We start from the raw sequence: 27,654 nt of genomic DNA on the forward strand, positions 1-27,654 counted from the left end.
GGCGCCAGTTCAGTGCCGCCATTGTCAAGGATTCTGGCACATGTCCCGTGTCTGTCATAAAGCAATACGTTGCCGTACGTGCGCCGGCCCGCATCACCACAGCGCCTGCTCGTACAAGCAGCGACCACGGTGCGCTAACTGCCGAGGTCCTCACACGGCCATCCACTACCGGTGCCCAGTGAGGCAGGAGGCTTGCCGCAAGAAGAGGTTCGATCTGGCTCTTCAATGAACCTTGGCGGGGTTTTAATAAAGAAAAAAATTTGACCCAGAATGTAGTGTCTGTTTACGAGCCCAGCTTACAGTTATGACCGAAACCGCGAAGAGTAAGACTATATTCGCAGGACGCTAAATATCATTTGCTCCTCCTAGACCAAAAAATACCGCCGGAGTTTCATATGATATCAACGCCAGCCGCTAACGGCGCCGCCTGCAAGCGTGCATATACGGGCCGCAGAACTCGTAGGCCGTCGTTATATGTCAAGTAGTATTTGCATCCAAGAGTTCAAAATTTTACTGTGTCATCTGACTAGTTTGCGTTAGAAAGTGCTCTTTGCATTTAGCTTCCAAGTTCAATTTGCGCCTTGCATTAAGCTGTTGTAGAAAAGACGAGGACCACTATAACGACATTATCCAATTTTAGAATGTTTGGCGATGACGAAGTTGAGGTAGAAAGGCGGGTCGCAGAATCCGCATAGCTTTGAGAACTTAGGTCACGCGGAATCCACTCAATACGAATTGGCTGTGGTATGCGTGCCGCTAGACAGTGTATATTTTCGCAGATTTCTGTGCTGCTACTGACGCGTCTAAGTTGCTTTGTCACCTGGAGGGCATCAGTACGTATGACATTACGTGTAGTGGGAAGCATGGGAATGGCGGTCACGGGGCGAAGCACCTGTTGCACTCAAGCATCTCCGCACAAAAAGATTTATGTTCGGGTAATTGAAGCATTGATGTCTTGTTCAGTGCAGACTTGCAAGGGCAGTAAACTTCAGTTGTCACTTTGCAGGCTTGGATGCTTGAGTCGACATAAATTACGATGGAACCTTGCGGCAAGCGGGAGTCTTTTTACTTAATTTGATCGCGAAGTGAGGACGCCTATTCCTATGTTCTTGGTCGCCGTGAATCCCTTGCCTTGTTATCACTCAGCTGTTCAAAACGCCAAGGAGGAAGAAACGGCAGTGGTGGTGGTAGAATGGAATGCGACGAAGCATAAGCCCTTAGAGCACACGTTGCGTGAGAGAGGGTGGCCTTAAGCCTGCGAACGTCACGTCGTTGCCGCACCATACAGTTGATCTATTGTGTTCAGCTGTGCGTTTTCTTGGAGAGCCACGATTGGCGTGGTGCAAGGAAGGCAGGTGATCACTATCACTTTCGATTTATAGTTTCAAGGCCATCCCATTATGCCCTTGTCAAATGTTGCGATTGGGCTTGATAAACAAGGCGCGGTTGCACAGCTGCCCGCAAAACTGTCGTGCAACATCTGCGTTTTCGGAGCAATGCGTCTGATCAGACCTAGAGTCTGTAACACCTGTTTTATAGCGCGAGAGAGCCATGCAGTTCTAATTCCTGACTCATTAATTGTTAAATCCAATATTTTTACTGTTGTACTTTCCTGAAGTGGGGTTCCGGACAGATGTAGACCAATATGTGTTGCGGCTAGTTTACGGCGCCCCCTGCGGTTGGGGACTGACATGAAAGTAGTTTTACTGGCAGAAGGTTCACGCCCAGTGGAAGAAGCATATGTAGACGTAATATCTAAATTTGATTGCAGGGCAGCGGATTGAGTAAGTAGGCCGTTGTGCACACGCCGTGATGTCATCAGCGTATAGTAAGAATTTAACATCAGGAACATCATGTAACCATCATGCAATGGAGATAAATGCAATATTGAATAACGTTGGTGACAACACTGATCCCTGGGGTACGCCGGCAAAGAAGGACGAACGATCCTACGGCATCGTCACTGAGGCATATTGCAAACTGTCTACCTTCAAGGAAAGATTTTACAAAATTGCGTACTCTAAGTGGTAAATGGAGCATGTCAATTGAATCCAGAATGGCAGCATGACTGATATTATCATAAGCCTTTTTGACGTGGCTGGCGAGGATGGTGCGTACATTGTGGCTGGGGGTGGATAATAATACTAAGGCAGCCAACCCGTCTTCTATAGATGGTCAAAAACCAATTTGAGCCGCGTGGTAGAAACCGTGATGTTCGAGCCACCATGAGATTTGTGTGGCGAGCATTTTCTCAGCAAGCTTGCAAATTGTTGGCGTTAAGAATATAGGTCAAAAGTTGCTAAGGTCTGTTAGCGTTTTTCCTCGCTTTTGCAATAGAGATTACAATAGTTGATTTCCAGCTGTCTGCATCGTCATCAAGTAATACCTTGTTTATGGTGTCAAGGAGTTGAGGAAAAGCATCACAGCTCAGGTTCTTGCAAACCTCGTACGTAATGGAGTCCGGACCGGGCGCTGTCCTTCTTTTGGCATCATCTATAGCTGCAAGCAGTTCAGGCAATCAAAATGGGCTAGGCAGAATGGGCTCGCGATTCCCTCGATGTCGGCAGCAGATGGCAGCTTATCGACATAGGCTGACATGCCCACCAAGTAAGTTCTTGTAACTGGTGCAGGCAACACATCGTACTTGGGGGAATACTTGCGCGCTGTTTGTCTTGCGAAATCATCCGGAGGCAAGTTTGCTGCAGAGAATGCTGTGACCGCTGCATCAGGACGACGACAACCATGCTCCATGGCATGGAAGGTTCGCCAGAGATAAGCATTCGATGAGTGCGTGGAGAACTGCTCGCACCACAGATGCCATTGCCGTCGCTAGAGATCACGCCCATATCTTCGAGCCTTGGCAGTAATGTAATTCAGTCTTGTGCGTGCGTGCACATAAATTGAGTCTCTAGTTGCAGTCAATTCCGCTTATCGACGAGCAGCCAAGTTGATCAAAGGGATATCTGGTGCTGGTCGACCAACCTCCACCCAGATGATGGTTGTAGCCTCATTTAGCTTGCTCTTTATTGCGGTCTAGAATCAAATGGTGTCGACTCCACAGAGTGACTTTGAAGAATGGTGCGGAAATTGTCTCAGTGGACCACTGAACACTCACGGCGTAATCGTCGGGCCTGTGATGAATAGAGGCCGATAATGATAGGATGATGATCACTCCCTCAGGAGTCGGCTCCAAGTGCCATGAGGGAGTGTCGGGTCCTAACCACGACGTAAGATCTGCAGCGTATGTTGCACTTCGGGTATGAAGCAGAGCCCTCGTCGGTGCAGCAGGATGATTCAGGAGAAAAACAACGCATCTGCAAATGTGTCCCGCACTCGCCTGCCGAAAGGACTTAAAGTGGAGTACCTCCAGTCCGGGTGAGGCGCATTGAAATTACCACTGGACATCCCAGGTATTGTTGTCAAACATTCAACATTCATCCCAGATTTATGCCGGAGGGAGAGCTACCACCAGGTCTAACAACATTCTGTTCGGCGAGGCCGCAATTAGCTTGAAACAAGACAAACTGGTAATCGTTGTAAACAGTAGAATCCTATATTGATAAATATACTCCAAGGTTGACCGGGAGATGTACGGGAAAGCCGGTCTAATTTCATTTGCTTTATCTGATTTTGACTCACTGGAGAGATGATGTCATAAAGAAGATGTCACGGCACCGGTATTTTGTGGGGATGTGAATAAAAAAGAATACATGAATTCTTCGTTTGTGGTTTTCTCATAAACAAACTCATTTTTCAACGATGAGAAAATGCTGGTGGTGTTCCAAAGCAGTACGCTACCAGCCTTTATTTTTCCTTTCATTTTGTCTTTAACGTTGCACGACCGATATGCTGGCTCCAAATTAAGTCATCCGCCTTCGTACCATGAGTGACGCACGAAATGTTTACTGCAGCGTTACGTATAGTAGCGCCGAAAAGATGCCGGCGCCGCTAACGGCAGCAGAGAAAAAGCGCGTGACCTCGCGCGAGAATTCAAACGTCCCGCGTCCAAATACAGCGACCGAATTGGCGAAAGATCAAGTTAAAGCGAAAATTGTCGAGGAGGTTCTTCTAATGCGGGTGTATCTGAAGATAGAAGTAATTCAAACACATCAATTGGTTGCCATTGCCGTTCCAACCCAAGTTGTCTCCATACCATACAGACACACAGCACCTTAATTTTTAAGATTTAGGTAATCCAGGCAAGAATGTTTTTCTTTGATTACAGCATGTAAAAGCAGTGTTAAAGGCACCATCGCATTTACTCTTATGGCAAAGTTTAGCCTACTTCTAACTTTTCGATAGGGATACTGAGTTTTCTCCTATTTTGGGTCGCTACATTAACTAGTTGACTCATTTAGTCAGCATGTGTGCTTTTCTTAAAACAAGAAACAAGCGAAGGTAAGATTTTTAGTTTATTACCTTCTTCGTCAACGGCTTCGTTTAAGTGATTCTCTTACATATTCGATCCTGCCTCGTTTAAGATGATTTCGTTGGCCTCGATCCAGCGATCGTGGAAGCTTCAACAATGAATGACGCTTTACGAGAACACAGGGCTAGAAAAGAATCACCACTTGCTTGGAGGACAGTGAATTACTGCCGTCTGCCTAGAGACCAACTGTTCCCTCGCTTCTAGCGGAAAACACTACTTGGTTTATGAAGCGCCTTTTTGTTGTTGTTGGAAGGCGCTAACTTCGCTCACCGAGAAGGAATGAGAAAGTAGACAATACATCTAGGTTGTGTGGAGTGAGACTGCAGACATTCTTCCATATAGGCCAATATCGAGACAGCTGTTCACGCCACCTCGCGGCTAAACAGTGCATAAAAGCAGTGGCACCGTCACAACGGTATACTTCCAATGGAGGCTTCTGTCACGTACGCTTCTACTTCCCAGCTGTATGGGCTGCCACCGCCGAAGAGACAGCGTCTCGAGCATCCCACGTCGTCGACTTTCGCCTACGGCTCGTCATACTGCGATGGCGCTTCTTCAACTCCACCAGAGAACGCTGCTGCCTTCGTCGGAGGAAGCAATAGCTACTCTCCTTCCACGCTGGGTACATGCGATAACAGCGCAACAGCACTCTACGCCTCGTTACGTTCACCCGGGAGCGGCAACTTCTGCCTCGATGGTCCACACAGCTCCGATGCTTCACTCCGGATTAACCAAGGCGGAGAGGCCACTGATTCTCACGCATGCAGTCAGAGCAATGAGGTTTCCTCAAGTGAAGACAGCGTCGCAAACAGCGATACCTACAGCCCGGGCTACGGCTTTTGGTGCCCAAAAGAAACATGCTCATTTATGGTGCAAAGTAACAACAGCAGGAATACCGATAAGGCCAATTTTCCATTTTCAAGGGCAGTTCACTTTGCACAAGCCTCCTCTAAGAGGGAGCTCGACAGCTCCACATCAAACCCAGTGAGTAGTGGAGACGAAAACTTTCTTCCTAACTCAAGCCTGAGCAGCAGCAACTCAACCCATGAATTTCTTCCCAGAGACAATTTTGCATTTCCAAATGGCAGAAGCACGACCAGCATATTTGGCCCCTGCAACCCTGGTTCGTATTTTGTACAGGGTAATAACAGCGACCAAATTCTAGGTAGCAACGCTGACTGTAGCAGCGATTGCAAGGCATGGCACTCTGCTCCGTACGGGCCCGTTCAGGATAGCTCTGTAGGCAGTAACCCCGCACTATACTTAGGCGCCCCTCACTTCCCGAACATCCAAGGCAGCAGTAAGATCCTTCCAGGGGAGCTCAACAATAGCCGTCACCAAAGCTCGAGTTTTTTGACGCCCGCGCAAGTTGCATACGGTTCCGGCAATAACGTGTGGTTTTTATTTCCATATGTGCAAAACTTTAACTCTTTCTCGAACAGTTTTGCATGCATACACCCAGGTACATTCCTTACAGGCGTCAACGTACCATGCTCTCAGCGCATCAGCCAGCTTGCATCCAGTGAATTCAACATCACTGATACGACAAGCTCAACCATATCGGCAGCTACAAATCTTGCAGGAGATGACGGCTGTTCTGCGCATGGGCAAAACTGCGGTTCTATCGAGGGTGGCGCTTTGCACACGAGTCCCAGCGCATATTTACCTAACTTCGCAAGAGCCCAGTGTAGCAACGAAATCCCATCTGCTAAACTCAGCAGCAGCAGCGACATCCAAAATTCAACATTATCAACGCCTGCGAAAAATGATAACTCTCGAAATCCGGGTCGTAATAATCAAGAAACAGCAAACCACGTCAGCATGGACAGCTCAGCAAAGGACGACATTGACATCACGGCTACGGTCCGTGACTCCAACAAGGCCGACATTCCATCGAGCATTGTGGAAGGGCATCCTGGTGACCTTTCAGATGATGGAAACTCTGTCGTCACTGCGGCCATTTGCGACAGCAACGCCACCTCTGCGGAGGAAGCGGCAGAAGCGGCGGGTATTAACGCCACCCCTGGTATCGGGCCTCGGTTGTTTCCTAACAGTTGCGCTGCAAACCCCAAGTTGCTCACCTCGTGGACTTTCTTGGACGCCATCAAGCAGACACAGAACAAGCTCAAGTGGCCTTTGCCAATTCCGATCAACATCAAGGTGCAACGCCGTAATATGTCGTTCACCGACATCGACTACGACTACGTTACGCAGTACATCTACCGCGAAGCTCGGGAGGAAGTTTACGCCCAAAGTATTGACAAGAATGGCCGGCTTCGGGTCTTCGTGAAGTCGCCGAGGGCCGCCAGCAACCTTCTGCAGATGGAATACGTGGGCGGGGTGGCAGTGCAGTGCACCATAGCGCAAGGATACACAGACACCATCGGCTTCATCCGGGGTGTGCCGAAGCGCTACACAGAGGCCACGCTGTTCGAGCTACTCCAGGACGAGGGCGTCATATGCGCCAAGCGACAGCTGGGATACCTCCGGTACGACAATGGCTCCGTCGGCGGCACGGTCACGGGGACGGTGGTGCTGACATTCCTGCCAGATCGCCGGCTGCCGAAGTCTGTCACCATCGACCATGTAGTGTACGAGGTCATTCGCAGGTATGCACCGGAAATATCTAAACATTGGGGTAAAACCTCCGGTGGAGGTAAATTTGGGAGGGGGGGGGGCGAACCAAAACGTTCACTACAGAACGTGTTTACTTGATGCAGGGCAAACTGTAAGCTTTCTATGTTTCTACAAAATGCCTCAGAGCCACCTTTGTTGTGAAATGTATCCACGTTCTACCACAGAGTATATCATCGCCATGATCGCAGTATGGTGAAAGAAGGCGTAAACTCCGCATATCTAGTGTAAAAAAGCAGACGTCTGTAGCAAGGGGAATGACACTGTGATGCAAGTCCACACAATGAGGCCCCCTATTCAGAGGATATTTCGCCTTTTCAGTTTGAGCTTGGCTGGGTATTGTGCCCACGAACCGTACTAAGTCGTTTAGACGCGTGAAGAGGATATTTAAAAAAGTGTGGGTAAGCATGGCCAACCTGGTGCAGTAGTTGGCTACAACCTCCCATGAATACTCCAATAAACCCCAGGCCCTCAGTCCACAAAGGCTGCGGAGCAACTGACCACGGCGGCGGTCAGACCTGTGAGACAGCGGAGGGTGCTAACTCTGGCTCCGGGCAAGCCGCCACTGGAAACTGACCCTGGCTAGAATCCTAGCTAGCGAGGTTAGTTTAGCTGTGATGTTCGAGGAACTAGCGGACATGAAATAGGATATCATAGAGCTGGAGGTTAGGAGCCCAAATGAGGCATAAAGCGGGGGGGGGGGGGGGGGGGCGAGATGTATGTATTGTATTATCGAGGTTTAGCGGAGAGACGAGAACTAACAGTGTGGTTCCTTGTGAATAGGCATATAGCTGGTAACGCGATGAGTGTTATAAAATGAACTAAACGGTGGCAGGCATCGTAATTAGGGAGATTTAGCGTACCGCGATCCGCGATCCGCCACCGTGACTCTCTACCGCGCGTGGGCGGGGCGCTCAAGCTGATTGGTCCCGACGCGGCAGGTCTGCGTGCCGACATGCAGTATGTGGCGCCATCTGTGGGCATAAAGGGGGGTCTGAGCATGCGCAGTGGAACAAGCGGTGGCGGGTCACGGTAGCGGATCGCGGATCACGGTAAGCTAAAACTCTCTATTAAGCTTGACAAGCGGTATAAATTGAAGACTGCACGGGCCTACGCTCCTAAATGTAGTCATGATGACCAGGCAGTCGAAAGCTTCTACGGGGATGTAGAATCGCCAACAGAGAAAGTAAAACCCCAGTATGACAGACGACTTCATTGCCAAGGCAGGCAGAAAGCACTGGGTGACTATCTCATTGACATAGAAATAGCAGGGGAGTATTAGTTGGTTTCGCAGAACGCAATAACCTACGAATCATGAATACCTTCTTTAGAAAACGGAAGAACCTTAAGTGGACGTGGAAAAAGCTTAACAGGGAGACTAAAAATGCAATTAACTTCATACTGTGTTTTAACCGTGGCATTTTGCAGGGTGTAGAGAAAACCGGAAAGGTTGGCCATGGTATGGTAAGGTATCAAATTACTCTATATTTGAAGAGGGAACGTAACAGATTAGCAAGGAAGAAGTCCACCATCGAATTAGCGGTGAGGGGGAGGGTACTAGTAGAATTCAGGATCTCGCTACAGAAAAGATATTCAGCTTCAACCGAGGAAGACGACCTTAGTGTACAATCAATTAATTTTAGAGATATCATTACAGAATGCGCGGTACAGGTAGGTGGTAGGATATTTATACAGGATATCGGTAAATTATTTTGAGGGGACAAAAAATTCGATTTAGAAACTCTAAAGTATGGAAGCCTCCAACCCAACAGACGGGATTGGAGTTATATACTGACTTATGCAATAGCCAAAGTAATCATGAGAATATAGAGATTGCAGTAATGAAGAGCAATCAAAACGCTTCGCCAGAAACGAAGGACGTGGTTAAGAAAGTTTCAGAAAGTATGAAAAGAGGGAAAGCGACTGGGGGATCAGTTAACTGCGTATTTTTTGAAGGACTGTAGAAAATCTGGCCACCCTGTATACGCAATGCCTGATGACAGCGCCGGAATCTAGGATGACCGCCAAAATTATTTTAATCCATAGACTTCGATACAAGTGCAAATGATGTACTGAATGCACATTCAATGTAACCTTTCAGAGGCTTCCAAGCCTCTTTCCGTAATTGTAACCGTTTCGGCATCGTGACCAACTGCTATGTACAGGCTTCGTCAAAGGTTTCCAGGCTGTATGACCTACTTTTCAGTGGTGCAGCCTAGTACCAAGGATGCCAAAAAGGTTATCAGGATTCTAGAGATAAAGAATGATACTTTTATTTATTCTCCAAGATTTCGAACTTTGGAGCTTGAAGGCTGCTGCTATTTTTCGACTGCACTCCACAAATGTACCCCCTCTAGCCCCGGAACATACCACTGTCCCTTAACGTACTAAGTTTAGCGCAAATATATAAATTATATTTGTAAGTATTCGAGCTAAACTCACATCATAAGTAATAGTAATCTGCGATTTGAATGAAGCCCCTAATAAAGCAATATTCAGAGGTTTTATTTGATAAGGAATCTGATGACAAATGCCACAAAAACAATATTTCTCTCATGACCAGCCCCGCCGGGGTGGTGCAGTGGTAAGACGCCCGACCACTGTGCCGGAGTACCCGGGTTCGAACCCGACCTCGGAGGCTGCGTTTCGATGGAGGCGAAACGAAGAGGCGTCCGTGTGCTGTGCGATGTCAGCGCACGTTAAAGATCCCCAGGTGGTCGAATTACTCCGTAGCCCTCCACTACGGCTCCTCTTTCTCTCTGTCCACTTTCACTCCCACCTTCCTCCCTTCCCTTACGGCGCGGTTCAGGTGTCCACAGAGCAAGTGTGACAGATACTGCGCCTTTCCCTTCCTGTGAACCATTATCATTATTATTATTATTATTCTCTCATGACCAGAGCTTATAGTCTTCATGTCTTAGCGGTGCTCCATGCGTCAACGAAGAGGCGTCCGTGTACAGTGCTATGTCAGCGCATGTTAAAAGATCCCCAGGTGGTCGAAATTACTCCTGTAGGCCTCCACTACGGCTCCTTCATATTTCTATTCACTTTCACTCCCACCTTCCTCCCTTCCCTTACGGCGCGGTAATAGTGTCCACAGAAATAAGCGACAGATAATGCCCCTTTCCTTTCCTGTGAACGAATTATTATCAATATTGCTAAATAGAAAAGGCAAACTGGCATGACGCAATATAACACGTTGTAAAGCGTAGTACCACATAAAAACAAACAAAAAACACGCATCACGGCATGCGTGATACAACCTTACACACCGAGAACACATGAATAGATATCTTGAAAACCACTCGTCATATGGTTATACTTTTGTAGCATCTGGGCACAGCATTCGGCAAAAGCGTGATCTGATAGTGCACCTATTGATTGGGTCGATTCATGTACCGACAACCCCTCTTTTGCTTGGGTTGCGTTGTTTGCACGAGGCCTGCTCACCACAACTGAAATGGGACGCTATAACTGCAGCCATTAAATTTATTTATGTACCCAGCTGGCCAAAAGTTCCAAGGCCAGAGTTTGATTTTCAGCTGTCCTAGAATTTAAGAAGCCTGTAAGCTATCGAGGACCTTAAACTTAAGAAGGATACAGTAGAACCCCGCTTTAGTAAACTCGGATATAGTAAAGTGAAACTGCAGTCCCAGTCCGTCTTGCATAGACGACTGTACATTTCCACCTTTATAGTAAAGATATATTTGTATAAAAATTGGTTATAGATATGTTTGGCCGCGGCGATGTACTTCCCTAATGGCCCCGCCGCACGCACGCTATCGCGAGGCGAATTTCTCTGAAAAAAAAAAATGAACTGCGTGTCTTTTTTTTTTTTTTTTTTTAATGGCTTCACCACCAGCGGTATACTCATACGATGTACACAAAGATCGAATCCCGGCCTCGGCGGCCGCTTTTCGACGGAGGCGAAAAGCAAGGCGCCCGTGTGCTGTGCGATGTCAGTGCACGTTAAAGAACCCCAGGTGGTCCAAATTTCCGGAGTCCTCCACTACGGCGTTTCTCATAGCCTGAGTCGCTTTGGGACGTTAAATCTTACAAAACCAACCAACCAAAAAAAATCTATAGCCGAAAAAAAAAAGAAAATAGCACGAACAGACTGCGAAAGAAAAGTGGAAGGAATTTTGAAGTGTCCTTTTTTTTAAACGCATAAGGCGTATTTAGATAAGTGGCCATTTAATTACCAGAAAGCATATTCAGGGCCATGTCACCAGCAACTACTGATATAGTGAAGACCCTGATATAGTAAAGGTATTTGCCGTTCTGCATAACTTTGTCACTATGAGGGGGTTCTTTTGTACTTACGGTAATTTTCAGTTTCGAGAGCGTCGCAACTGAAAGAACAGTTGACAGCCCACGCGGTGGCCGGGAGACTTTTGACCAACCCTGTATGTTAATTCACGAAGCTTGTTTTTATTTCGTTAAAAATACCCATAAATAGAGTTGTAGTTCCAGGCTGATTTTTATCGACATTGCATGTAGGTGAAATTAATTGAACTGCTCGTTAATGAATGGCTGATATCGATTCTACGTAGGTTTTGTTACATCTGGCCAGAAAAGCTATACAATAAATCATACGAGAAAGAACCAGGCATATGCTCTCAGCTGAAAAGATGAAAGGCAACAAAGCCGTATTTGTTTTCGCTCAAGCTCAGCTTTTTCTTAATCTTAATGCCTATATTAGGATACAACATTAAAAGAAAGAACCAGGTTAAGGAGAAATATGGGAGAGGCCTTCGCCTTGCAGTGGGTATAATCAGGCTGATGATGATGATGATGATGATGATGATGATTAAAAGAAATTGTTAACCATGGGCAGCGGTACACGGCGTGTATGTTACTCCGCTGAGTAGTAAACAGAATCACTTTTTAAATTTTATCATACCAAACAAACCAGAGGCATCCGCTCTGACGGTTAACTTTTTATTTGAGCAATTCTAGAGAAGTCTTACGTACTACTTTCTGCCACGGAGGAATCCGCCTTTTTCACAAAAAGTGGCGCCCTCTGGGATTGGTTGAAAATTCATCTGCTACTGGTTGAAAACGTCCTTGGCGCCAGCGAAATAACCGTGTGTGTTCTTGACAGCTAACCCCATCTATCGCATACGCCTGTCACGAATATTATCTACACATGGCCTCCGAGATCAGCTACGGCTGCGCCGATCGCGGAGGCCAAGAACTGCGCATGCGCAGCTGGGGTTGGTGGTTTGTTTTCAACCAGGGGAGAGGCGCACACGCGCAGGGCGGCCTTGTCAAAAGGGCGGATTGTGTGTGTCGGTTACAGCAAACTTGAGTTGTATCTGACTATATAGGCAGGAAGAGGAATATGAACGTTCAAGATAAGTACCCCAGCGCGCGCGCGCGCGCGCGCGTGTGTGTGTGTGTGTGTGTGTGTGTGTGTGTGTGTGTGTGTGTGTGTGTGTGTGTGTGTGTGTGTGTGTGTGTGTGTGTGTGTGTGTGTGTGTGTGTGTGTGTGTGTGTGTGTGTGTGTGTGTGTGTGTGTGTGTGTGTGTGTGTGTGTGTGTGTGTGTGTGTGTGTGTGTGTGTGTGTGTGCGCGCGCGTGTGTGAGGGGGGATAAGCTAATTTCTCATTGAGTTCAACTGCTAACCTCGATTCGCCACGCAGTAATAGGAATATAAAGAACACGTTTGTATCGACTGTGTATCAGTTCAGTTCAGGCGTTCAGTCGTGTCCGACTCTTCGTGACCCTATGGACCATGTCACGCCACGCTTTCCGGTCTCTCACTATCTTCTTAACATCACATAGCTTCATCTGCAATGCCTCGAGAATGCCATCTAACCATCGCGTTCGCTGCCTACCCCTTCTCCGGCGACCCTCAACCTTTCCCAACATCAAATCTTTCTCCAGCGACTCCTCTCTTCTCATCAGATGACCAAAGTAGCTGAGCTTTAACTTTAGAATTTGACCCTCCAATGAGCAGTCAGGGTTTATGGTCGACAATATCGACTGATTTGATCTTCTGGTTCTGGACAATATCGACTGTGTATAGGAAGCTTAAATAAAGCGATACATGTTGGCTAATTCGCCATCGTTGGCAGCAGACAACGCGCAGGCTGAATTGACCGAGTGCCTTGTCTTTTTCGACGATCCACCAACCAAACAGGCGGTTACTCGTGCACTTCACCTCCATACGTGCAAGATGTCGGGGGTTGCCCGCATGGGGCTTTTTTTTTTTTTTCGCTCGAAAACGCGCCGCTCGCCAAACGTCCGCGCCGGCATCGACAAATTTATTCCCGCATGCCACAGCAGCTGAGCGCAGTTTTTCTTTAAGGCGAAAGCCTTTATTGCCTCCGCGTTCTCGTCAGCAAAAGTGTCATGCTTTTGCGGTGGCTCTGATTGGTCGAGACGGGATGGCTTCATGGAAGTCTCGACCAATGGCAGAGCACCACCACAATATGCGCGAATGCGTCCTTTGTATGGCCACATGTCAATCGATGATCAATTACTAATTTATGACTAATATAATTAATTAGTTACTAATTATTACTTAATGACTAATTGATCAATGATGTATAATTGATGTCAGTTGTGTAACTGATTAATTACTGATCAATGACAATTGCGTAATTAATTAGTCAAATACTAATTCATACCGCGCACCCGGTAAAATCAACCACACAACAGCAACTGCGAAGATACAAGGAGCGCGATCTCGTCGCTGCCAAGCAGAATGTGAAAGAGTAGTCGCTCGGTTTTCTCGTAGCAGCATTCATCGCTACATGCGCAACAGTCGCGTAGTAGAATGCAGCATTCAGGCTTTCGCCTTTCATCGGTTTAGTCGCCAAAGTGTCCGCGATTTTTTTTTTTTTTTTTTTTTGCCAGCCAGTTGTACGGAAGCCGGTGCTCGCTGTCCCTGCGAGCTTCGCGCTGTATTTTCTCTTGCGAATTAAGTGTGCCAAGAAAACATACACGAGCATAACTTCCAAAAGCTATGGCTCCAAATGCAGAAGCTGTAGCACAAGTGTGGCGTCTGGGGTAGGCAAACAGCGAATTAACAGCCTTTATAAGCTCAGCATGATCACTCACTCGTTTCCAGCAGGCGGTCCACCCGTAGCCTTCACAGAGTTCTCCCTCTCTCAACAAACTTGGTGTACGTTATGCTTGAAAATGCCATAACACTGACCCCCTCGACAATGCGCCGAGCCCCCGACTCACATGCACTGTTCTTCGGAGCGGGTGCCTTCCAGAGAGGCACTCTTCCCTGTCATTTCGTTTTTTACTTTATTTTTTATTTTCAGTATAACTAGTTCAGCATAGTTTTGAGCAGCTACCTTCGTGAAGCATTTAGCGAGGTAACGCGGTAGAGGGTAGATGCGCCCCGCAGGTGATACACGGCGGGAAGGCGGCTTCCCCGATGCTGGAGTAGAGGTGAGCAACTCCACGAGGGATGTGTCCCTATGCGTCGACGCAGGGCCCGAAATATCGGGCGCGCTATAAGGAGAAAGCAAAGCAGTGTGGCGTGGAACTGTTCAATACGTGCGGACGATTGCACTATGGGCCTGGACTTATAACCACCCGTCCACATATCGCCGACATTCTTGATTTCTGTTTGCTACTTGCCCGGATTGACGTCGATCTCGCAGCCGTTGGCCCGTGTGAGCCATGCGCGTCAGCGTCGCTCAGAGATGTCATTTGCCTTCTCGCAGTCGTGTGGGTGTATTTTTGGAATCGTGAACAACCCGCAGTTGGCCGATCGGTTCGAGCCAGCATCATCGGCGCGCATTACGATACCATGTAAACGCGGTTGTTTCGCAGTGTGGTGCTGCGTCGTCTGCTTCCAACGACGACAACATGGCGGATTATACAGAATGCATCGTTTCATGCAAGCTCCCTATAGTACAGTATCCCCGGTTTCAGGAACATTTACTTATCAAGAGCAAAGAGCGCACTACTGACTATTGTGCAGAACCCCCATACTTTATATTATTGGGTTATATTTGTGGTCATGCTAGCACACAAACTGACAACTCACTCAAATGCTCAAAGTATTCACGCTTGATTTTAAGTGCGGCCCGCCTAATTCCGCCTATTCTGCAGTTTTCTTGGCAGAACCTAATATTTGACGAGGTCGATGCTATTCAAAAACCTCAATAAAAAAAATTTGGTACAGAGTGTCTCCTGTATGCTTGATTTTAATTTTCCTTTTTTGGTAATGTCATTTTAGCTTATTTTTTATTTTATTATTTTATTTGAAAATACCTTACAGGCCCATTAAGCATTGCGTAAGGGGGTACATAAAATCTATACAGTGCAATATATACATAAAATGTAAGGAAGCAGGCAAAAAATACAAAGGTAATTAATATATGAACAAACAAAATATTACGACGCAGCAAAACGACAACGACGAACAAACAAAATAGTTCTTGGAACACGTACTGCTATAGGTGTCGGAATGACATTTTTCGCAATAAAAAGCCGTCCAGCCGCTGAGTCTAGAAAAACTTGGCAGAATCAAAATCGTCTCGCGGATACTGAGGTCTCGCGAATTATCGTGACAGGGACGCTTCTCATTTTTGAGTGAAAGATGTCGCAGCCTGTATTTCGTCGCAGATGTGAGCGAGTGGTTTTGAGAAGACGGGCTATTGATCAGCGCGTCCCGAATGCCGTCAGGACCAGCTGCGAAACGATTATCAAGAAAATTTGTCATAAAGTTTCCTTTACCATTTTCCCATGAAACGGAGCAGCTCTTTTCGAGCTATGTGGAGAGTAGATTCTTTTGTTTGATTTCAAAAACGCTTCAAAAAATATTGTGAGTAAATTGATTCAAATGAATATGCGACCTTAAGGTTGTTTTTGTTAAAAAAAAAAACCTTTTTAAAGCCGAATCTGCGTTTTCCGGAGTACATTAATTAGCGAGGCTGAACATAAATATTGCGTGTGTCGTAGTGACAGAATGGAAGAGCAATCGCAGCCATGCTTCTTAATCTATTGGCAGCGGTAAGACATTTCGATGTCCTTATATAAAATCTGCCGGTCATTTTTCGGTATTTATTATCATATCTTCGACGAATGAACTACTGACTTTGCTTGGTGTTTAGTATGCCAATCATATATGGTCGAACATCATTTAAATATTAAGTTTATCTTGGTGTTGTCAACAATAGCAGTTAGTTTGCCAGTAATTAACGTGCAACCGGTATAGTACTTGCAGCGGTACGTGCTTATAATAGAAAGATTTAGTTTACCATGATCCGCGATCCGCTACATTGACTCTCTACCGCACGTGGGGGCGCTCAAGCTGATTGGTCCCGACGCGGCAGATGTGTGTGCCGACATCAGGTATGTGGCGCCATCTGTCGGCGTCAAGGGGGGCATGCGCAGTGTAACGCGCGGTGGCGGATCGCGGTAGGCTAAAACTCTCTAATAGAGAGTTTTACACAGTGATACATCCCGAAATACATTTTTCCGCTGAGGTAACTGAGTAGTGTTTCACTTTCACGATCTTCCCCGTACATAGTGAAAGAAGCTCCAACCTTGTCTGGTGCGTTTCAAGTCGTCTTCAGCGCGAGTGTGTAGTCTCGATCAAATACGTACACGACAAAAAGATTTCTTTAATTTATTTTTACCTTACAGCCTCGAGGTCAAAATGTATTGGATAGTAAGGACTAGGTACTCTTCTTAAATACGCCACAACACGGTTTCAACTATTACAGTACTTTGAACAATGGTATACAGTCTTTGTCAGTGCGATGTCAGTGCACGTTAAAGAACCCCAGGTGGTCGAAATTTCCAAAGTCTTCCACTACAGCGTCTCTCATAGCCTGAGTCGCTTTGGGACGTTAAACCCCACAAACCACCAGAGGGTCTGCTTCTAAGCCGTAAAGTGGCGCTTCTTTAGCATTCGGGAAAGTTATTCCCATTGGAAAGGGTAGGACAAAAATCGTATTGTCTTCAGGAGGCCTGGGACACTGGGAACGCATTAGGAGCCACAAGGTGAGCCTCGTATAAGCAAACATGCTGGGCTGTAAACTTTTGACAATGACTGTGCATCTTCTTCCTCCGGCGGTGGTCTTAGCTGATACAGATGCTGGTTCCAACCCTTTCGCAGGCTGCAGCTGCCGATGCAATGCTACAACTGTCAGCGCATCGGTCACTACGCGAGCGAGTGCGTGGCGCCCGTCTGTTGTCGGCTGTGCTCCGGTCGCCACTCCTACGAGAACTGCTTCCAGAAGAACAAGCCGAGGTGTGCCAACTGCCACGGAAACCACGCGTCCACCTTCTGGAAATGCCCGGTGCGCCTCGAGGTCGCATCGTCCGACCCGCGAAACGCATGGATGCAGAAACTCGGCAAAGACATTTAAGAGGGACTGCAGCGCCCTCTGTGCCTTCAGTAAAAAGCATTTGCATCGTAGAGCCTGTCGTGAGCGCGCATTTTTTTTTTTTTTCAAATATTCACTTTTGTCGAAAAAGACATGCTCTGTACGAAAATTTCCCCTTGACATGAGCCACTTATTAATTGAAGCAGGTCACCTAGAGTCAGCTGCAAACCATGGATCCCTAAAGGTATCCCCTCTAGATGTAGGCTGTTTGCCTAGAGGCTCAACTCCAGCACCAGCTTTTGACTGGGGAGACTGTGACGTCCAACTCAATCTTTGCGGTATAACTGCGGACCGTTGTTGCCTAGGCTTTGGACGTCGCCGGGGGTCAAAGACTCTTGTCCACCTCACGTGATCAAGAAGAAGCAACTCAGTGAAATCAGGAACTTTTATTTAACTGGTGAAGATTAAATTTCCCAACTATCGTTAACAGTCATCTCAAAGATACGCAGTTGTCTTGCGATTGCAAGAGCTCAGCCTTGCAAGGCGAAAACCATTATCTCGCCTTCCTTATTCCGAATTATAGTGCCACGGTAAGTTGTCTGGCAGGTATATTATACAAGGTACAGTCGTGAATTGGTTGCAGCACAGCGCAGCTTGGTGACTGTATACCATTGCAAAAACAGCGTATCTATGACATTCACTTTGTGGCAGCCTAATAATAATCTGCATAGCCAAACTAAAGTATTTCTGCCTGATGGCACTTTTTGCACATCATTACATGGTAGGTTTATACTGCACGAGAAGAGTTTACTGCGAGGTACTGTAGCGGCGTAGTCTTTAGCCAAGGGCCCATAAGGCATTAAGGTATGCCTTTTTATTAGATAAAGCACTGTTGTGAGCTTGGCCATACATTCCACCCAGCAACAAAGAAAACGTTCGAAGATGGTGCTGGGAGTGGGAGAGGGGTAGAATAGATTGTTGTTAATCAGGAGATTGCTGGCATTTCTGTGAATTTAATAAAGTAATAAAGTCTATTGTTTTTTTTTTTTCTAGAGAAAGGATTAGTAGCAGGGAGATAGAACATGGGAGAAATTCTCCAAATCACGACCGGCCAAGTTTTCTTGTTGCACCATTCTCGACAACAACGAAGCATATAGCGCGAAAGCAGTAGCTACTGGTGTCGAGGCTAAGTGCGTTAAAGCTACATGAAAGATGAGTCTACTACATCACCTTGTGCAAGAAAAATATATTGCACTATGGCGTTCTTTGGTCAAAGCTACTGTTTCACTGTTAAAAATCATCATCTTCGTCAATACGGCGACTTAGCTACAGACACCAATGCCTTCACACGAAACTATATGTTATGATCTCTTTTGAGATAGCGGCATTCAAGCAGAAATTTGTGTACATATCCAAAAACAAAAAAACTGTGAGTTAACGTGGTTACATTCGTAAATGCGCGAAAGTACAGTCCACTTGATGGATTTAAGTTGGCCAATTTGCAGGAGACCGGGTACAAATTTTGGGGGTGGCCCACGTCAAAATTAGGTGCCACCATCAAACCATCAGTTTGACTGAGGTCAATTTTCAGAGGCTCTGGGCCAAATTGTAAGGTTGGCCCGGGCAAACTTTGGTGTTGACCATTAAAATAGGCGCGATTCATTGAAATTATCCGTAGTTCAAACTGCTTAGATAATGATACCGAACAGAAGCTGCTTGAATTACCTTCGCCAAGACACGTGGACGGTAACGTCACGATCTAGCGGGCCAGTCGCGAAGTTATGTGAGGCACAAGACCGTTGCTTAGCTCTGGCTTTCGTATTGGTGCTCTGTGCCAATACTATAATGTATTGCGAGATTTATAACACGAAGAATTAAAAAGATGATTTACAAGGGCACTTGATGCGATGGTAATGAGAATTTCAGCTACATATGTAGTCGGTGAAATGCTCATGCCAGACAGGATGTTTGGCAGCTCCAGGTAGGTGTACAGAATATCTGTAAAGCTCGGGCCATTCATTTTACATGCATTATCGTTAAGAGCATTTTGCACAGATTGTATCAACCGTTTGCAGCATCGAGTCAAGTGCAGGGTTTTAGGTGCGGGTGCCGGTATTGGTGTCAGGAGGTATGCGTCTACCACTCAAAGACACATGACCGCGCACTCGGGGGGCTGCGACTATAGAAAGTTTTAGTTCACCGTGATCCGCCACCGCGTATTCCACTGCGCATGCCCAGATCTCCCTGACGCCGATAGATGGCGCCACATACTGAATATCGGCACATAGACCTGCCGTGTCGGTACTAATCAGCTTGCACGTCCCGCCCACGAGCGGTAGAGGGTCACGGTGGAGGATCGCGGGTCACGGTAAACTAAAACTCTTCAGTGAGGATGCTGAAGTAGCGGGATACTTTAAGTAGCATGGTTTCTGTGTAGGGGAGCTCTTCAGCCTCACAAAGACATATTTCCCGTGGCACAGCACTCCTTTTTTTTTATTTCGTCTAGAGTGAAAGTTCCCTCCCGCCTTTATTTTAACCACTAATCAGATAACCTCCGTTTGATTATTTCTTCCCACCTAAAGTCTGTAGTCTGTTTTTTTTCTCCGCTGTCCTTAAACCCCAATGCTTTGAAGACGATGGATGGATGTATTCTGGATTCTTCCGAAAGCTTTGAATCGGGCAGCGGCTGGCGTCATCAGTTGCGGTAGCGCCGCATCGAAGTTAAGCAGAGCGGAAATGTTCTTTGCTACTCGCCTGACTTTTACTTCCGGAATTATTTTCTTTATAGTAACGCACCTAAACATTAGCAGACAGTCATAAGACAATGCATACATTAGGTCCACCTTTATTCCGAAAGGCTCAATGAGGTTCTGTGGCGGAGTGGTTGCGTGCTCGGCTCACACTGCGAAAGAACCGTATTCGACTCTGCGGGTTATCGCAAAACTTTTATTGTTTCATTACTTTCTTCTCATTTTCGCGTTACAGCCACAATGCCGACGTCGGCTTTTTGTGTGACACGGGGCCCTTAAAGCTATCTCATTAAATGTAGCATCATGTCATCTAATGCTCTCCTTTAAAGAGTCAGTGTATTCTTCCAAAGCTAAACGACAAATTTCAATAACTGAAAATATGATCACATATATATCGTCGGCAATGAAAGCATTCACTTCAAAACATTCTAAGCTCTTGCAATTACAAGAATTTATTCCAGGTCTTCAGGCTAGCAGTTAGAAGGCATTAAAACCTTCTAACTGCTATCCTCAAGACCTTTATAGTGCGGCGGGTAAAAGTCTTCATTGATTGCTGTGTAAGTGGATCAAATTATTATGATTCAAGTTGAAAATATTCTTTTTTTGGAGACAGTACAGCATTCCGTGTAGAAAGTGTTCGAAGTCTGCAACAGGACATGGGCAGGATATTCTGCCCACATGAAGGAGTGCACTAGAGTACAGTGTGCTATTCCTTTTTCAATCCCTAGTAGGGTAGTTTATGTTTAGAGTGTAGCCGCGTACGGTAAGCAGTACGGAGCGGGAGGTGCGGCTCTAGCGGGCGACGCCAATGGTGCACCTCACCGAACGACAGCTTTAGCCGAGCCTGATTGCCTATTATCCTGTATACGAATGACGCATTTATATGTCCAAAAGAACTGGCAAATACCTTTTAGCTGTCATGGCATCTAGAGCACTTTGTCGTTGCTGTTACAATATCGGTGTTGCCACTCTACTTCCTAGGTGACATTTTCCTCCAATAACCCAGTCGTGTGCTAGCTGCATCTACTTGACCCCTGCGAACTGCTTAGCCTCATCCGCCTACTAACTTTCCGCCTCCCTTGCTAGGCTTTCCTTCCACTGAAATCCAGTTTGTTATCCTAAGCGAACACCCCTTATCCTCTCTTTGCACTACGTACCCTATCCATGCCCTTCTTGATTTCCACGAGAATGTCATTAACTCGAGTTATTTCTCTGACCCACTCTGACCGCTTCCTATTAACGTTAAACCTACCATTTTTCGTTCCATAACTCTCTGCGTTGTGCTTAACTTAAGCAGAGCTATTTTCGTTAGCCTCCACGTTTCAGCCCCATAGGTGAGTACAGGTAACATGCAACTGTTATATACTTTCCTCTTGTGCAAAACCAGTAAGCTGCTAGTCAGAATCTGAGAGCACTTGCCGAATCCGCTCCATCCTAATCTTATTCTCCTTGTTATTTCCTTTTCATGGCCGGAATCTGCGGTTACTATATCTGTCCTAAGCAGACAAATTCGCTTACCACTTCAAGTGCTTCACTACCTATTGTAAACTGCTGTTCATTCCAGAGGATGTTTACCTTATTTTTCTGCATACTAGGTTCTAGGCCTAGCCTTCTCTCCTTTTCTTGTATAGATCATAAATCATTCTTTGTAATTCATCCCTTGAGTTACTTAGCAAGGCAATACCATCAGTGAATCGCCAATTCCTGAGGGGCTCTCCATCAACCCTTATCCCTAACAGCTCCCATTCCAAGTCCCTGAATACCTCCTCTAGCCAAGTTGTGCATAATACTCAGGAGATCATGTCTCCTTGCCTTTTTATTATTTTCTTTATGCAGGACTATGGTTGCTGTGCAGCCACTATAGATATCTTCCAGTAAACTCACAGACGACTCATGTACACAGCGATTTTGCAATGCCTGTATAACTGTCCAGGTTTCGACTGAGTCAAATGTTTGTTTTTAATAATCAATGAATGCTATGTACAGGGGCCTGTTATATTTCGAGCATTTCTCTATCACTTGGTTCATAGTATGGATATGATCGGTAGTCGAGTACCCTTTCCGAATGCGACTTGATCCTCCGAATGATTGAAGTATAATGTTGCCTTGATTTCATTGGCGATTACTTTAGTGAATACCTTGTACGTATTATTACTGTTGGGGTAATAATATGCCACTCTGCATATTTTCTCTGTTTTTCTTGCGAACTAAAGCGAGCGCTGAAGATGATCAGAAGCAGATTTAGGCGGTCATAAGGAGAACAGAGTGCTTACTTGCTGTCACGCGCATGCAGGTCTTCACTGATGCCTAAAGGTGCGAAATAAAAAATGTTCTCTTTCTACGTTTCTTTTGAAACAAACACCCTGCATGCAAGAATCCCTAGGTAATATTCTTGCGCCAGAGGCAAAACATGCACGTAGTTCCGCATTTCTAGCAGCCTCGTACGGAAAAGGACTGAGTCGCTGGTATGAGCCGTTCAGAAGCACGACACAACTCTTCGTCCGCTCCTTTTTTGAAATCATGTCAAAGAATAGGCATATATGGGAAATAGTTGCAGGCAATTTGTCGACTAATCTGACATGGTTAGAGTAATTTTCTTTTTCTTTGATTTGGAATGCAAAGTAGTTTTTATTTAGATATTCGTAATGAATTTAACAACGTTAAATTTTGTTAAGACGAACGCACATATAGTTTACACATTCCTGGTCTATCTTCCACTTTTATACTAACGTGTGGTATCTGTTTACCTTTTTTTCTCAGCCACGAACACCAAGTGACACATCTGCCCATCAAAGAAGCAGTGACTGGGTATCATACCGAAGATAGGTCCTTCAGAACAAACAAACAATAGATAAGTGCAATGCTTAATTCAAAAATACCACTCGAAACACACTGATTTCAAATGCTAAACGAAGGTGTGAGGATCTAACTGAAACCAAAATTTAAAGCTATTGCACAATAAACATTACAGATAGAGAATCGAGTGTCAATATAACGACTAAACATGGAGGATGTGAAGAGAAGGAGAAGGCATTGAAAAAGGAGAGAAAAAAAAAACATAAAGCTTGGATCCAACAGCAACAAGGCGGAAAGACAATTCAACTGTCCGGACTGCATACTTCAGCGAGGACACTCAGACTATGGTATTCTGCTCCATTGCTCATTGTAAGAACCATTACATCTATGGCACTTGAGTGTCGCTCTGTCAGTTTCCACATCTAACAATAAGAACATACCTATTTCAGCTTCCGCGTTATAAGTTTCGCATTTTCTAACTTTTACTTAACTGCTGACGAGGTTGATATTTCACATGTCATTTCGTGCATGAGAAATAAATTACTTTAAAAATTATTTGCGGATGCACCGAACCGCTGTCTATCTTGTAACTCATATACCTACCCCCAAATTCATCTTAAGACGAATATATCTAGTCGCATGTATGTGGGCACGAATACCCCGATGTACACTTACGAAATATATTTGTACATTCAGCGGGGGGCGTTTGTTTCTACAAAATAAGTACTATTCGTTTCAACAGTTCAAAAAAGAGCACCGCTTAATTTAGAGGAAAGGTACCGTTTCTTCTTCACCCGCGTCTAGAAACGCTCTTAAAGTAGCTCGGCAAATTAAATCTATTTGTACCAGTAAAAGGTTCTTACAAGGCTCAGAGTACACAATGCGCACACAGGAAGGAAAAATTTTCAGAGATGACTTAAGTTGCCTTACGTGCAGCAAGGCGAAAGCATTTTGACCACCCTGCTACGATCCTTGGAACGCCCCCGATTCCTAGAGAGAGAGAGGTGGGGTGAAAGGCTCTGTCTCCCTCGCTCTCTCTCTAGAGAGAAAGAAGGAGAGAGTAGAGAGTGAGAGAAAACCTATCTACTCTTTCCTTAGAAAAGAAAGCTCCCTCTCTACTCTCTATCGAGAGAGAAAGAGGGAGCGGGTGGGAGGGCTATAACTATCGGTCACTATATACCAAAACCCCATCGATATCCCGCGGAATCTGGCGGGCACATCTCGCGCACAGTTTCCTCGGACCCCATTCATGCGCTGTTGATCAACGTAGCACGATGTACTAATGTGTTGCTGCGTTTTTATGGCACATGAAAAAGAAAGAATTATAAATACCTAGAATTGGATACAAGAGCACTTTTGGGGAAAACATAATTTCTCCTGTCGCTACGCTTCGCAGATCTCTGGCCAGAATGAATTGCTAGTTGTATGAAGGCATCTAGAAAATTGGCACACCGATTCTTTCCAGCTTGTGGAGGTAACGTTTGAAGCCATGCCTATATCTGCGTCTGCTGTCCCTGCTGTTTTTCTGGTACTTGAAGAAATTCAACGGACTACGCGGTTCCCTGAGTGGAGGAATCTTTCGCTCCGGTGAGAATGCGCCCCCATCATCATCTGCGCTTGTCCAGCCTTTGCCGTGCGTGTAGTCGTGGTCATTCCTTTTAGCCCGGCCGTCACGCCTTGGCGTCACGTCATCTCTTTGGTCGTCGCCTGTGGACATCTCTTCAGTACAACTCGCGGGCTTACGTCCGCGCCCACGCTTCCTTGTGTCCCTGCCGCCATAGCCAGAACAGGCATCATCTTCCTCGTCTTGTCCAATTTTGTCTTTTTTGGCGTCATTCCTCGATCTCTGGCGTCTCTCCGAGCTGTGAGCTGGTAGATCCGTCATCGTCTCCAAGTCTTCATAGTAAATGGGACCGTGCTGCCGAGCCATGATTGCCTCGCGCTTCGCGGGGCACCCGCGAAAAGTTGCGGCATGCGGACCGTCACAGTTTCCACATTGCGGTTGCCCTCGACGCGCGCATTCTTTGTAACTGTGCGGGCCCGCACACACCTTACAGCGCCGTTGGTAGTTACACTGGTAAGACGCGTGATTGAAACGCAGGCAGTGATAGCATTGGACCGGAGGCGCCTTATACACGTACACGGGAAAGACGTCGAAGCCCAGAGCTATTGTATCGGGCATCTCAATGTCCGGTCTGAAAGTGAGAATGATGCAGTCCTCTGGGCACACTTGGGTGGTACCGTCCTGCATACGCGTGTATGAGGTCTGGCGCCGCACGTGAATGACGCCGGCGTCGCTGAAGCACTCCAGAAGCTGACTGTCCGTGTAACGGAATGGGACGCCTGAGATCTTACCCACGTTCTTCACGTACCAGTTTGGAATTCGGGCGTCTACAGCCATGCCTGCGATGGTTTCCAGCTGGAGCAGATTCTTTGTGGCTTGCGGAGATGGCGATCTGATGGTTAAAAACCCAGACCTCAGTATTTTTTGATACGGCAACTTGCAACGCGCGGCCTTCATCAAGTCGCGAGCCACCTTCTTGTAGTCGAGACACCAGAAGCTCCGAGGGTTTTCCAGAGGCCTGTAAACTATAGGAACTCCGTAAGGTACTATGGGAATGCCATTTCTATAAATTTTCTCATCCCCTTCGTCGCACAGAGTTGTATTGTCCGAGTGTTCCGCGTTTGACTGGCCATCGCCTCGGCTTCCGGAAACCGTGTCTTTCAGTGGGTCCTTTTTAAACTCAAATTCGTTTAATGGCGTCATACTACTATCGTCATTTCGATCTCCTGACTCATCACAGCATACCTTTCGTCCATCACTTTGTCCATCCCCAACGTTTGCGCAGTTCTCTAATATCTCTTGATTGAAGTTGCTGCGTTCTTCTTTCAAGTAATTCGCGTCGCCATCCACTAAACTTCTTTCAAGCAGGGGACAAGTCACTGCTGTATTGATTTGGTTACCATTGTCTTTGTCTTCAGCCTCTAGGGATTCCATGACAGCGCGGTGCGAGACTGTGCAACGCTCATTAACATTTACCAATGCACTTTCATCTTGTTCTGGTGTCGGCAGGTTACCTTTTGCAAGATCTGTTCCCAGCACTTCAGTGTCGGCAAATGGCACCGTCTCCTCCTCGTTACTTCCTTTCTCCATTGAGTTGGTGCCGTTCCCATCGTGACAGTAACTGCTTGCCATAGTGCCACTCAGCGAGCTTCAGGCTACTTGCGTAGAATGATGTTCTCTCCCTCGTGCCACCTCCTCAAATAGATGAGTTCAATGTTTCGTGTCAGGCTAGATGCGTGAAATAAACCTAGTATTCCACTTCCCTCTTTAATTGGTCGAAGTGCGTTTCAGCTGTGGCACCGATTTCCAGATGAAAGGCTGATCCAGACGAATATGCTAAGCGCCGTAATGCTGCCTCGCACAGAAGCAAGAATCTTAAACAAAAGCTGATAGCGGCTCCCGATTTCTGTCCGGGCGCCGTAATTCTGTCATTCTTTCCATTGGCCTCCATTCAGACGGGTCATACTATGGTAAGCGGGAAAACAGCGCCAATGCTGAAAAGAAGCGAGAAAAAATATTTTTTCGGGCCCATTTATATAAGCGCAGAGCGCAGGCTGCCATTCATGCCATCCCCATTGCAAGCATCATAGTGATATATTTTTTTCATGAAAGCTCATGCGAGCATGGTTTGTTCCTTGGCATTGAGATATTGGATTGCATATTGGGCTGCAGCCGCTGTGAGAGGGATTTACGTCAGCGCTGCGATTAAAAGAACGGGAATCGGTTGCGCAGTGAGAGCGCCCTGACGCCTTGTTCGAATGCGAAAAGTCGCAGCGCATTAACAGCGTTCGTTGACACGCTAAACAAGTAACTGGGGAAAGAAGGAGTTTTCGCAGTTGACGTGAACGCCACACACAAAGTGGAGATTTTACATTACCAATTTATGCCCCAAGCCGGCGTGCCATCAATCTGGCTGATTGAATAAGCGTTCACTTTATCGTCCCCTGCAATAACAAGAGAATGATCGCTGCTGTCTCCCGAAGAAATATCATGCAGCGTAAACGACGAGAATCGGAATCGGACAAGGAGCCCACAAACAAGCAAGGTCACGCGCCGGAGTGGCCATTAAAACACAAAGTGACACACAAGGTGCGCACAGTGTACTCCAAGTTCGACGTCGACGGAACGTTCGTCTCAGGCAACGTGAAGAGAACTTTCGGACCACGGATACCACTACTCTTCACGCCGCTAAGCAAGGAGCTGACCTTTCACCACGCTAACTCGCACGAGATCCGACACCAGGTGGTCAACAATGGCGACGAATGGCCGCCGTATCGGAAAGTCACGCGCACAGGGTGTTTCGCCATCAGCGTCAGGACAGGTGACGCCGCCAGCAGGCTCCTGGAGCTAACATCTTTGGCTGGCGTCCCTTGCAAAGTCAGCATTCCACGCTGGTACTCGTCGAACGTCCGTAAGATACAAGGCGTACCGCAACGCTACAGCGAACGCCAGCTGTTGGAGCACTTTTACGGCATCGGTGTCATCTACGTTCGGCGACAAATTGCTCACCGTCCCGATCGTGACGGAACTGTACGACCCCGCCCCCAGCAAGGGGTCATCCTGTACTTTCGGCCGAACGTTGAGCTTCCGTCCAAGGTGCGACTCGGTCTGGTCTCATTCGACCTGCTGCCGTTCATGGCTAGTCCGACGCAGTGCATGAACTGCCAGCGGTACTTCC

General features: G+C 46.6%; 1 protein-coding gene across 1 annotated transcript; it reads left to right on the forward strand.

Moving 5' to 3' along the window:
• The first annotated feature begins 6,250 nt into the window (after positions 1-6,250).
• On the forward strand, positions 6,251-18,615 carry LOC146179176 (uncharacterized). Its single transcript, XM_084580137.1, has 2 exons — positions 6,251-7,038; positions 17,156-18,615. Exons 1-2 carry the CDS (start codon positions 6,251-6,253, stop codon positions 17,406-17,408), a joined length of 1,041 nt encoding a protein of 346 aa, XP_084436263.1. The 3' UTR covers positions 17,409-18,615.
• The last annotated feature ends 9,039 nt before the right edge of the window (positions 18,616-27,654 follow it).

Source organism: Amblyomma maculatum, chromosome 9 (assembly GCF_055883805.1).
Source record: "Amblyomma maculatum isolate TAMU_Amacu chromosome 9, ASM5588380v1, whole genome shotgun sequence".
Classification (NCBI taxonomy): Eukaryota; Metazoa; Arthropoda; class Arachnida; order Ixodida; family Ixodidae; genus Amblyomma; species Amblyomma maculatum.